The 14,173-nt window shown below is 41.0% G+C and overlaps 2 protein-coding genes across 2 annotated transcripts in view; one reads left to right on the top strand and one right to left on the bottom strand.

Annotated features, from left to right (window-relative positions):
- Positions 1–2,255: 2,255 nt before the first annotated feature.
- rxfp3.3a2 (relaxin family peptide receptor 3.3a2) lies at positions 2,256–3,407 on the bottom strand. The gene has a single exon (XM_056233169.1). It carries the CDS (start codon positions 3,387–3,389, stop codon positions 2,259–2,261), a length of 1,131 nt encoding a protein of 376 aa, XP_056089144.1. The 5' UTR covers positions 3,390–3,407; the 3' UTR covers positions 2,256–2,258.
- A 1,641-nt stretch (positions 3,408–5,048) lies between these two features.
- LOC130069344 (A disintegrin and metalloproteinase with thrombospondin motifs 7) overlaps positions 5,049–14,173 on the top strand; it is a 100,072-nt gene continuing 90,947 nt past the window's right edge. The window contains 1 exon segment of the mRNA XM_056233168.1: positions 5,049–5,452. Within this exon segment, the coding sequence (XP_056089143.1) occupies positions 5,281–5,452 (172 nt within the window). The 5' untranslated portion in view covers positions 5,049–5,280.

Below are 14,173 nucleotides of genomic sequence, written 5' to 3'. Positions count from 1 at the left end.
CATGTTAACGTTAGTTTACAACACGTCAATTTCTCAACTTCTCACGAAATACATGAAAGTAAGTGACCGGTGAACTGGGAGAAGAATAGGGTAAAATGTAAAGCTACTTACACAATGTGTATCTGATATGAATAAAACGTGCGTCTTATTATAATGGAAATGATTATTATTGACGCTTCCATAGACATCAGTGTATATTTTACAAACTACAAATATATTTTTTGCTAGTAGTTATGTGTATTTAAATGTCTGAAACCTAAAATAAAAATGATGTGGTTGAAAACACTGAACAGTTGTGATATATGACAGCACTGAGAGCGTATGTCTCTGGCTCAGCGCCAGCCAACGCGTTTGAATTCATTGATAAATAACTTACACGAAGCAGAATAGTGGGTCATATGTCTAATGCTTTTTGAAAACTTAAAAGGGGCATATAATGCCATTTTTGTACAAGCTAATATGATTCTTTGGGGTCTAAATTAAAAGTTTGTAATATACTTTAATTAAAAATTCTCATTAGTATTGTAAGAAAACACTTATTTTACTTGGTCAAAAACAGCTCTGTTTTCAGCACGCCGTTTCAGTGCATATGACTTTAAATGATAATTTGCTCACCCCGCCCCTATGTTCTGTGCGTACACCGTTTGTAACACAATAACACCATAACCATAACGCGTTGTTCAGTATAAACGTGGAATTATGAATTATATTGAGAACGTCATACATAGAAAACATGCCGTAATGTACCCTGAGTGTAAACCTTAGACGCATTCATTGTGAAGTGTGCAGCTAGCGATTTGCAAAGATATAAATATTAATATAAAGTTGAATAAAACGTTATACACTCACTTCAGTTCTTCTGGAGATTCAGCAGGAACACGAATATCTGGTACCGATCTTTTTTCATGAGCAGCTACTTAGCAAATCCAGCTTTATACTCACCCTCGTTTATAAAGCAGTCTGGTGTGTGAAATGATTCGGGCAAACATGAGAGCATTGACGTTGCTCGTGGGGAATATTCCCTTCGAAAACAAACTCAGCCACTGCGTCTTCAGCGGTTCGGATTTAGGAACATTAAAATGACTGTGTTCGTTATTACACCCAAGAACAGAACACCACAATCGCTTAGACGCCATTCTGCTCATAGACAGTGCTCCAGCATATCAACAATGACCGCGCCGGTCCGCGCAGACTATGATTGACAGCTCACTCACGAGCGAGGGCGGGTCTGTGTTGAAACGCGGCTGTCATTCAACAATCGTGGGAGGGGCTTCCGAGCCTGTGACGTCACACGGTCGAACGGCTCGATTTGAGGCAGGGGAAAACATATAAGGAGATTAAAACAAAACCACTGGATGGATTTTTATCATTATATGATGGTTGTGTACAGGCACTGCCAACACACATTTCAGTACAATCAACTTGTAAAAGTGCATGTACCATTATATGACCCCTTTAAGGCTTTCTTCTACATAAAAGAAGTCGGACATCACATTTTTGTATACATTTTTATTTCTTTAAATTAGTAAGCTACAGGACACCATCTTTCAAAACATGACCTGCGTGAAAGAAAAAAGTGAATGAATGCGTCATTGTTCCCAAATGCACTTCCGAATGCGCCTCTGTTCATTTCAAACCAAACTGACGCCCATAGATCAAACTCTGCAGGTAAAATTACAATAATAAGGTGACTAGACTTGGACTTGACTTGACCTACTACAAGACTTGACTTGACTTGACTTGACATAGCCTGTGACTTGACTTGACTTGACTTGCCCAGGAAAAAAATACTTGGGACTTACTTGAGACTTGAAGGTTAAGACTTGAGACTTACTTGAGACTTGCACATGTGTGACTTGGTCCCATCTCTGGTAAATACTGTAGTATTAGTTCTTACTAGTTACTACAGTAAACTGATTTATATTGTAGTATACTATGGGATATTATAGTATTTACTACACTTTGTTAATTTATAATACCGGATACTTTAGTAGTAACTATAGTCAACTGTTTAACTATAGTAAATACTGTAGTATCTTTACTATAATATGGTTAATAGTATTTACTAGAGAAATTTAACATTTTCTATAGTAAGTTTACTATAAATTACTAAAGTATTTGTAATACAGTTTACTGTAGTAGCTACCTTTACTATAGTATGGTTCAAAAACACTATAGTATTTACTAGAGTAGCTAATTTTAGTATAATATAGGCTACTACAGTATTTGTCCTGTGAATGCTGTCAGAATGTGGTCTATTATTGTCTGGATTGTTGGCAGAGTTGTGCGTCAATCACGTTTAAATGAATCCTAATATGCGCGCCATCGTGTGTTTGGTTGCTTCCTCCACTGCATCCATGGAGTTTCCCAACGTTCGAAAGAACAGGTGACGAGACGCGCCAAAATAAACTATGTAACATTTTCCTAAACTCCCGGCGCATTAAACAATACAAGACTGGGTTTAAGCAGCTGTTAGTATGGGCAAGACAAACAGTCACGGGGAAAACGTAAGTATGAACCATGTAGTACGACTTGTCCCAGTGCACGACGTTGAGTTTCACCAGAACTCCCCACAGAGTGATCGCATGGTTCGGCATCCAGCAGATGAAGAACGAGAGCACCACAACCGTTACAGACCTGGCAACTTTAGATCGTCTTCTCTGATGGGTATTAGCGCCTCTCTTTCGGATAAACCTCAGAAGTAAAAGATAACACACTGAGAGGATGAACATGGGCATGATAAACGCAATGACAATTTTCTGAAGGTGATACAACGCGAGCCAATCGTGTCCTTCTGGAAACTTGAGGAGACAGAGTTTTTCACCTGCCACAACTGTCACGGTGGAGAAAATAGATGTTGGAGCTGTTGCTACAGTCGCCAGGATCCACAACACCGCGCAGATCCACTTCACTGACACACACTTCGTTCGAGACGGGATTTTTAAGGCGGACGCGACAGACCAGTAGCGCGTGATGCTCATCGCGGTGAGGAAGAACACGCTCGCGTACATGTTCATCACAGTGACTGATAAAATGATCTTGCACATCGCGTTACCAAACGGCCAGCTGAAATCCAACACCGTATCCACTGCCCAGAAGGGCAAGGTCAGAACGAACTGGAAGTCGGTGACAGCTAAATTGATGACAAAGAAATTAATGATGGATTTCTTTCGTCCTTGTCTGATCTTCATCAGGAAAAACACCAGAAGATTCCCGACCAAACCCACGGCGCACACCGCGGAGTAAACAGCCGAGATGATGATCCTCAGGACGAGGCTTCCGTCAGCACTCACATCGATGTCCTCCAGACTGCTGAACTTGTGGAGACCCGTGAAACTCCTGTTCAAACTTCCCCATCCGCTGAGGTTGAGGTCGAGAATGTCACCCATTGTTTCTGAAAGCGCTCTCCAACAGGTGCCTGGTGGACATTCGCATATCACTCAGTCTGATATAGGCTAGTATTGTGTGTCACACAAAACAGAAGCGGATTAATCTGCAACAGATTCCCAGCGTGTGAACGACATGATAAGTGTACCTGTAAGCACGCGCTTAATGCTGAAGTGCGCGCCTGTGAAGCGCGCGCACTGGATACACCACTGACCGCACACTTGACGTCATGTCATGATAACGCATCTGAAAAAAAATTGAGGGAGAATGACTAAATAACTCAAGACGACACTGAAAAAACCTGGTATGCATCATAATACAATGCCGAATGGTTTACATTTAATTCGAATTCTCTATTCGCGTATTTTATTGGGTTAAGGTTTGCTTTGCAGTTCCTGTTGAAAGCTCCTAGTCTAGAGTCAATCAAGTCTTATCATATCATCTTTTTGCTTTCTGCAATGCTAGATGGGAATGACTTCATAAATGGACATGAAATATGTTTGCTTGCTATAGTGTCCACTAGAGGGGGCACTTGATGGACACTCAGATACATCTGTAGCTCAGTGTGGTACTTTCTAAATCAGCTATAGCATTTATAACAGGTTTTTAGCCTTTCAGTTCATGAGCTAGAATGTTAAAGGGAATGGTAGAGGACTTGCACAATACATAAATGCATGTTCATTAGTGCAACACAACAATGGACAACGTAGTTGGGGTTAAAGCAGGGATAATTCACCCAAAAATATAAAATCTCTCATTATAATTTATAAATGTAAACCTAAAACACAGACCTAATGTGCCAGTTTTTGTCTTTGAACTTGTTTTTTTTTTTATGTAAAAAACAAAAGTTTTTTTGCGGTAGCTCTGTATAGGCTATTTGCCATCGCTGTGGAAGAGTAATTAGCTGGTGAAGTAATTTACTTATTGTAGAGTTAAGGAAAGTTATAATGAGTATTGTAATGTTTGAAGCAGATGTCACGAATGTCAGTAGACCGGGAAGAATTTAAAAAGAGCGGTTCATTCATAAATCCGGAAGATCTTACCTTCATGCTGTGGAAATACAAACCGGAAGACAGAACACAACGAGCGCAGTGCTGAAAAGGGGCGGAGCTACATAACGTCTATAATACTTTTTTTGTGTGCAACATAAAATAAGTTGTTTTTTTTTCCATGTCCAAGTGGAGATAAACATAGGCCTTGAAATCATTGATGGATTGCATAATAGAGGGACATGAACTGATGATTATTGGCATTGTTATTAATGCTCTCAACATGAACATCAATATAGACTCTTGCGTTCAAAAATAGCAATCCGTAAGTAAAAGGAATTGAACAGAATGCAGGTCGAATATTATAAACTGCAATGACGATAAAACGCAACGGCCAAGACGTCTGACGTGTTCAATAAATAAAACTGCACAGGAACGCTTCCGGTGTGAATGTTCCTTTACTCTGCTCTATGCAATGCCAAATTATTAAGTATTGTTTAAATGATGAGACGAGAGTCCCTGAAACACGGAAAGCACCAAACAAAGACTAGAACGGGTTCAGTTCAGTCTGACACACTGAACACAAAGAAAGCCTCCTCCTCCTGCCAGAGGGCGGAACTTTGACAAAGTTGTACTGAAACACACACAGTTCACTGCTGTTATGTGTGTGTGCGGCATCAGTAACTCCAGTCGTCCCAGATGATTTAACGGAGTCCAGACTCGCCCCTGCACCGGATTCACACACTTTATTATGCTGGGTTATTTGCTTCGGACTGATGATGATCATTGCAGATCTCTGGCGTAATAAATGCACCGTTCTTTTGTGTGATGGGTCCAAACCACCGATGCATTAGACTGAGGCAAAAGTTCCTACTCAAACTATCTCCATTTAAATGGACTGTAGATGTACCAGGGGTGATCTGTCTTCCCCTCTGTGCAGTTTGACATGATGGTTCAGCTGGACTGCGGGAGTAAAGTTTTGGGACCAGCAAGTTTCTCTCTCTTGTTTGTGATAACAGCTGGGCTTCTGTCCATTCTGGAGAGCACAAACACGAGCGGATATAATCACGACACAGGTGAGTGGATTGAGCTTGAGTCTCATTACAGTCCCACGCCGTGATTTGCAGCATTGTTTTGTCTCAGTGTCAGTTGATGTGTGTGTGTGTGTGTGTGTGTGTGTGTGTGTGCGCGCGCGCGCGCAATGGAGATTCAACAGGCTACAGTGCCCACAAAAAGTATTTTGGACACGTATTTTTAATTTTTTTAAAGTGGCATTTATTTTAGCACATCACATTTTGCAATTTGAAATATTTCATAAAAAGTTTGCTTACAGGCCTATGCTGTTTATTAAAATATGCACTATGTAGCCTACTAACTTTTTGTTCAAAATTAACAAAATTTAAAACAATCAATTCATCACCAGTCCTGTCCAGTCCTCCACAATGGAGCTTGAAGAGGCTACAGTGCCCACAAAAAGTATTTTGGACACATAGGGCCTATTTATTTATCTTTAAAGTGACATTTATTTTAGCACAATCACACTTTGCAATTTTATATATTTCATAAAAAGTTTGCTTCGTTTATTATTTTAAAACAACATACAGTACAGGCCTATGCTGTTTATTAAAGATACACTATGTAACTTTTTGTTTAAAATTAACCAAATATAAAAGAATCAATACATCATCAGTCCTTCTTCCAAAACGTGTTTTTGTCTTACCCTGATTCACTATGGTTAAGATATATAATGGTATCTGAACAAATTAATTCTCTTTATACTTTAGTTAATTTAAACTATTTAATTAATTCTACTTTTTTTGTAGCCTGGGAAAACCCAGACAACTTCCGGCAAATTTAGATTTGCTCTGAAAGTTAGTCTGGCAAAGCCCATTCAAGCCCATTTCCAATCCATCGAAATCGAGGCACCAATCAGAAGCGTTGGGGCGGGCTTTACACGATGACGACAGCGCTGGGATTTTGAAGCAGATTTTGTAGCCTACATTACAAAGATGGATGCCGCCGTCGAACATCACTCGTTCCAATCAGCTATCGCGTCTGTTTTAAGCGATTTGAACGTTTCCTTTTAGTTAAAAACCGAGCAAAGAACAACACTCGGAGATGTTTCTCCGCCGCTCTGCATACGTCATCTCCTTCATCGCTCTGATTGGGTTTAGGTCTATCCGCGACGTCCGTTGGTGACGCCCCTCTGGAAATGATTTGTCTATGACGGTTTGCCAGACCATAACTCAGTTACAACTGAGAATGGTCTGGTTTTAACCAGGCTACTTTTTTTTGCAAAGTCTTTAGTGTAATTCCAGATGCAAAATCCCCATATGTAATATAGATCCCTACATGTATTGAATTTCCTCAAAACCACCACCAATAATTATCTCCATACAAACACTTCACAACTTAATCAAATAAAAAAATATGGTTGATATTTGGAGGCTTCAGCATCCGACAGATTGAGATTATTAATGTTTCATAAATTTTTCATGATTTTCATAAATCATACACTAGAACTGATTACTTATATCTGATCATAGCCAGTTAGCTTATGTTTCAACTTGAAAGTATATTTTGGCAAAGCAAAATTACTGTTGCGGAGTTTTAACCCGATGCTAAGACTCAATGTTTATATATTTTTTTATATATTTATATTTATATATATAAATTTAATATTTAGTCAGTTTATGACGAGAGAGTATTCGTGAGAGTGCAGAATTGCACTGAACAAAACCAAAAATAATAAAACATAATCAGCGCCTCTGATTGGCCAATGAATTCGTAAGCTCAAAACGCTATAAAACGCTTAAAAAGTATGATGCAACATGAGCCGATTTAAATTTAATGCCACAATCGACTTTTTTTATTTTTCATTTTCACTTTATTAGATTTAGTTTAAAATTTGCTGGTGCATTTTTGACCAAAGCCCCCATTTATTTTTCCCCAGCCTATGCTGAAAACCATATTATTTGTGAGCTTTTATCTTCTAATTCTGAAACTATACATTTGGTATCTTGTTTTGTTTGTGCTTTTGCAACATATGCACCAACCACCTTAAAGTAGCCTGGTCTATTGAGCTGAACGATGAAGTGTCTGAGTGTCTATTGAGATCTGGGAAGGCCTGTCGAGAATAAAGAGCTGTTTTGTGAATTTGAGATAGAAAATAATCCAGTTCAAAGTTATAGACCGCATTCGTTACTCCAAAACTAGATTAAACAAAATATTTCCCTCCATATCTTCTCAATGTGATAGGTGCAAAATACCCCGGAGGGGACATTGGCACATTTATTTAGGGTTTGCCCATATTCTGATTTCTGGTTTAGCATTTGTTTTATTGTTTTCAAGCGCATACAGTATTAACATTCAACCTGACCACAATCTGGCTATTTTTGGCTATTCTGATGTAATGGATACTATCCCTCATACTCATCAACTCGCTAATGGTAGGTTTGATTGCAGCCAAAACGGTAATACAGTACAGCTGTATATGTCTTTTATAAATCTGATAAAACTAAAAACTCTTCTGAGATATGAAGGATGCAATACTACTCTATAGACTCAAGATTAACATGAGATTGGCAGAAACTTTGTGTGTTAAGTACCCTTTAATAAGTATTTGGAACAGCCTGTAATAAAAAAAAAATGTTTGTGATTTAGTGCTGGTGTGAATAGTGTAAGATGAAACGGATACTGTAATGTGAATTGTTTCTAAATATCAATGTCACATGCCACTGTTCTCTCAGAGGCGTTTGTGTGGTTTTGAGTTATTTTTGCCCTGATGAAGCAACTCCATATCCCATTATGGGATAATGCTGCTTCCCTCTGCTTCCACAATCATGGAGGTCAAAGCAACAGGGCTGCCAATGAACAGAGTCAAGTCATATAACAAAGGCTGTTTAAACTTCTTTACACACTCTCCAGAGAATTGTAGGAATATAGAGAATGCAGTCATGACAATATATTTTAGTCTTCATGGCACAGAATTGCTATAAATCCTTCTGTAAGAATTATTCTGGTCTATTGTTCGAATAGAATGACCCCAAAAATCCTTTAATCAGTGCGTTTAGTAAAATCTTTGGGGAATTTGAAGACTTTTATTTTAAAGTTTGAACTCATTGTTCATTGATACTTTAGTGCATCGTAAGACAATACGAAATTGTGAATAACATAAAACATTACTATTTAGTTGTTTGTAAAATGCAATCTATATACATGATTTTTACATTTTACATTTCCTGAAGAAAAACGTAAGTGGTGCTCATCCATGCAAAACTTGCCACAACAGTGCAGTACTAAGTGGTTTCCAGGACACTATACTAAACATTTGAGTTTTGTACCATTGAACTTAGTTGAAGCATACATATACATATAAACTAAATATTTATGGAAGCCTCCAAACAGCAGTAATGGCTGGAATAATGAGCTCATGTTTTGCATGTTATTTGCAGCTCTACAGCACAGTCAATTTAAATAGTGCACTTTCATTTGTGAATGCCAAATTTTAAATAATACAATTTTTTTTTACTGCCTATTATTATTTTTTATGTACTATTCCTGAAGATTTATTATTTACTAATTATTTTGATTCATTATTATTTCTTTCCATTGACTACTTTACAAAAAGCTTACTAACCTGCTTGCAGGAACCAGATTGATAGTTATAATAGTTAAAGAAACCCCATTATGCCCCCCATATTTCCAGGGCTGGGGGGCTTTTTGATGCTTCACACTCAAATTGAAATGGTAACCAACTCCATCGTGACTGTTTGTATAACTGTGTATTCAAGTGTTGAGGAAGATCCGGGGCTGAAAATCAGATATGGTAATGGCCGCTTGGTTTCCGACGTGCTATAAGAGGTCGACCAATTACAACAGACTGGGTCATTTGACCAATCAGAGCAGAGTAGATCAATCACAACAGACTGGGCAATCTGACCAATCAGAAAGGAGTAGATCAATTATAGCAGACTGGGTCATCTGGCCAATCAGAGCAAAGTAGATCAATCACAACAGACTGAGCCATCTGACCAATCAGAGCAGAGTAGATCAATCACAACAGACTGGGCAATCTGACCAATCAGAAAGGAGTAGATCAATTATAACATACTGGGTCATCTGACCAATCAGAGCAGAGTAGATCAATCACAACAGACTGAGCCATCTGACCAATCAGAGCAGAGTAGATCAATCACAACAGACTGGGCAATCTGACCAATCAGAAAGGAGTAGATCAATTATAACATACTGGGTCATCTGATCAATCAGAGCAGAGTAGATCAATCACAACAGACTGGGCAATCTGACCAATCAGAAAGGAGTAGATCAATCACAACAGACTGGGCAATCTGACCAATCAGAAAGGAGTAGATCAATTATAACATACTGGGTCATCTGACCAATCAGAGCAGAGTAGATCAATCACAACAGACTGGACAATCTGACCAATCAGAAAGGAGTAGATCAATTATAACATACTGGGTCATCTGACCAATCAGAGCAGAGTAGATCAATCACAACAGACTGAGCCATCTGACCAATCAGAGCAGAGTAGATCAATCACAACAGACTGGGCAATCTGACCAATCAGAAAGGAGTAGATCAATTATAACTAGGGCCGGGACTTTAACGCGTTAATTAAGATTAATTAATTACACACTTTAACGCGTTAATTAATTACACAAAAAAATATTTTTAATCGCACTTATTTTTGCACCGCGGAACGTTTCTCACTGGATGAGTTTCGGCGGACCGATTATACTTGCGCACCAACTAGCGTTCATGACGAAGAAGCTGACGAGATCGCTTTGGTTGGCCGGTGGCTGGGAAATGTTGTTACAACAAACGAACGGATGGACGCGTCGATAACAGCATGGTTGTGTGCAAGCTATGCAACAAGGAATTCGCTATTGCTATTAGTGTAGTGTAGCAATATGCTATTTTGTTGCAATATGCTATTGCTACACTTAATGGCTATTATGGCTATTAGTGTAGTGCTATTAGTGTAGTGTAGCAATATGCTATTTTGTTGCAATATGCTATTGCTACACTTAATGGCAAAAATTGCACTGGTCTGCTGGACTTGGTTGAACAAAAATAAACAATATTTTGTTGCTTAAGCTTATGTATGCAGTCATTATTCAATGGTATACTAAAAATCCATGTGAAAAAAATTACTTCTCACAGTTCTCAGGTCAAATATTTATGCGATTAAAATGCGATTAATTTCGATTAATTAATTACAAAGCCTCTAATTAATTAGATTCATTTTTTTAATCGAGTCCCGGCCCTAATTATAACATACTGGGCAATCTGACCAATCAGAAAGGAGTAGATCAATCATAACAGACTGGGTCATCTGATCAATCAGAGCAGAGTAGACCAATCACAACACACTGGGTCATCTGACCAATCAGAGCAAAGTAGACAGATCACAACAGACTGAGCCATCTGACCAATCAGAGCAGAGTAGACCAATCATAACAGACTGAGCCATCTGACCAATCAGAGCAGAGTAGATCAATCATAACAGACTGGGTCATTGGACCAATCAGAGCAGAGTAGATCAATCACACAACAGACCAGAGTAGATCAATCACACAGAGAACCAGGTGACAAGGTCCAGGGAGGTCCATGGAGTTTGGAACGACAACTCACCCAAAATCCAGAGAAAGCAGCCGTGTACAATGCTGAGATTGAGAAGCTAGAGCTGAATGGTGCAGCCACTAAACTCTCAGTTGGTACAAGCACTGCGACAGGGGAGACATGGTATATCCTGCATCATTTAGTCAGTCACAACAGCAAGGATCGCGTTGTGTTCAATTGTGCTGTCCAACATTAAGGTCTGAACCTTAACGATTCCTTGATGCCTGGTCCAGCCTTAAGCCCTTCTCTGTTGGGTGTTCTACTTCGTTTCAGGGAGCATTGTGTGGCTATCATCGGGGATATACGTGGAAAGTTCCACCAAGTTTTACTCTTACCTGAGGACAAGCCGCTTCTGCGCTTTCTCTGGCGTGGCATGAGACGAGACGAGCACCCTGACATCTATGAATGGCAGGTGCTGCCGTTCGGAACCACTTGCAGTCCCTGCTGTGCAACCTTCGCGCTCCAAAGACACGTCTCATCGCACAGCACAGCCGATGAAGATGTGAGACATTCCTTTGATCGATGCTTCTATGTGGATAACTGTCTGCAGAGTTTACCATCTGTTCAAGAGGCACGACAGCTATTAGACAAACTTCGTAAGCTGCTAGCATCTGGAGGGTTTGACATCCGTCAATAGGCCAGCAACGTGAAGGAAGTCGTCAGTCACTTACCATCAGAAGCCAGATCTTCTAAGCTAGAGCTGTGGCTCTCACATGATAAGGTAGACCCACATGAATCCACCTTGGGACTGAATTGGCATTGTGAGTCAGACCATCTAGGATACACGCACAGACATGTTAATTACGATGCTTTGACGATGAGGAACATATATCGTGTGTTGGCAAGTCAGTATGACCCCCTTGGTGTCATTATCCCTTTTACCACTCGAGCCAAAGTGATTGTTCAGCAGCTCTGGGCTAAGAACTGGAACTGGGATGATCCACAACTTCCAGAAGATCTTCGACAGGCTTGGAAGGCGTGGGAAGCTGAGCTGCAGTACTTACCTCTTGTAGTACTCCCTAGATGTTACACTCCATCCAGCATGGACAACCCCGAGGTCAATCACGAAATCCATATCTTCACCGATGCTTCTGAGAAAGCTTACGGGGCTGTTGCTTACCTTCGTTCAGAAGATCCTGGTGGGAAGAAACACCTTTCCTTCCTCCTGGCCCGATCACGTGTCGCCCCGCGTAAGCAGTGTTCAATTCCTAGACTGGAGCTCTGTGCTGCTCTAATAGGAGCGCAGTTGGCCAAGCTGGCGAAAAATGAGCTCACCTTGAAGATCCAGAAGGTCACTTTCTGGACAGATTCAACAACTGTCCTTCACTGGTTACATTCCGAATCCTGTCGCTTCAAGGTGTTTGTGGGCACTAGGGTGGCAGAGATTCAAGAATTGACTGACCTTAAAGCATGGCATTGTGTTGACTCTGTCAGGAACCCTGCGGATGATTTTACCCGAGGTAAGAGCCTAAAGGACCTTGCTGAACCCAATCGGTGGACCCAAGGACCAAGATTCCTCCTCCAACATCAGAGTTCTTGGCCAACACCACCAGTTATGCACAGTCTATTGCTTGATGACACTACAGAACTAAAGCGAAGTGTCTTTTGTGGCATGATCAACTCGGCACAACCGACAGCGGATGGTAGTAAGTGTAGAACCTGGAAAGACTTGGTCGAAACAGTAGCACAGGAGCTACATGGGGCGGCAGAACCGAGCGGATCCCCTCCAGCTAGCGATTATCAAAAGGCAGAGCTGATTGCACTAAGACAGGTCCAGAAGGACAGTTTTGCTGAAGACTACCAGCTGTTGAAGTGCGGTAAGCCTGTTCGTTCTAGCAGCCGTTTACTTTGTCTCTCTCCAGAGTTCGACAGAAGTAATGATCTGATACGAGTTGGAGGACGATTACGACGGGTGGAAGGACTAGACCCGAACACAGTACATCCTATAGTATTGGATCCCAGTCATCCTAACACTCGGTTACTCATAAAGGATTATGATGCTCGCCTCTGCCATCCGGGGTCAGAACGAGTGTTTGCCGAGCTTCGACAAAAGGTATGGATACTGAGAGGACGAGAGGCAGTGAGAAAGCACCAGCGAACATGTCTCGAATGCTGCAAATGGAGGTCAAAACCAGCCTCCCAGAAAATGGTTGATCTTCCTCCACCACGACTTCGGTTGTTCAAGCCTGCTTTCTATTCGACCGGAATGGACTGCTTTGGGCCCTTTCTGGTCAAAGTAGGATGGAGAAGCGATGGGGACTTTTATTTAAGTGCCTGACCACCCGGGCCGTGCATCTGGAGGTGCTGACGTCGATAGACAGTGATGCCTTTCACATGGCATTACGACGGTTCATAGGTCGCCGTGGGAAACCTGCAGAGTTATACTCTGACCAAGGCACCAACTTCAGAGGGGGTAACACAGAGCTTAAAGAAACCTTCAGTCAGCTCAGTGGTAATATACAGCAGCAACTAGCGAAGAAACAGATTAGCTTTCATTTCAATCCTCCAGCTGCTCCACACTTCGGCGGGGTTTGGGAACGAGAGATTCGTTCAGTCAAGGCTGCCCTTTATACAACTCTGGGCTCAGATACAGTCACTGAAGAAGTGCTTCGTACTGTTCTCATAGAGATAGAGGCCATCCTAAACTCCAAACCACTTGGTTACGTTTCAGCGAATATCATTGATGTAGATCCAATCACCCCAAACTGCTTTCTGATGGGGCGGCCAGATGGCACCCTGCCTCAAGTCGTATATCCAGTGTCCGAGCTCCTAGGAAGACGGAGATGGAGACATTCACAAGGACTGTCTGACAGATTTTGGACAGCCTTTATTAAGTACTACTTACCGGAAATGCAGGCCAGAGGAAAGTGGCAGAACCCATCAGCAAACATCAAACCAGGGACAGTTGTTATGCTTGTTGACCCCCAGTTACCCCGTTCATTCTGGCAGATTGGGAGAGTAGTGAACGTCTTCCCTGGGGCTGATAATCGATTACGAACGGCCGAAGTGCAGATAAAGGATAAAGTATATACAAGACCCATCACTCGACTCATTGTCCTGCCTGAGATCCAGGATGAAGGGAAGGACATGAATACTAATGACAAATGTTAGGCCCTATGTTGTCGGGCTTTCAATGGAACAAATTTGAA

The sequence above is a fragment of the Rhinichthys klamathensis genome, unplaced genomic scaffold (genome assembly GCF_029890125.1).
Source record: "Rhinichthys klamathensis goyatoka isolate OS25496 unplaced genomic scaffold, OSU_Roscu_1.1 h1tg000362l_1, whole genome shotgun sequence".
Taxonomy (NCBI): Eukaryota; Metazoa; Chordata; class Actinopteri; order Cypriniformes; family Leuciscidae; genus Rhinichthys; species Rhinichthys klamathensis.
Note: the sequence above shows the minus strand (reverse complement) of the source record. Positions and strands in the feature narration are given on the sequence as shown.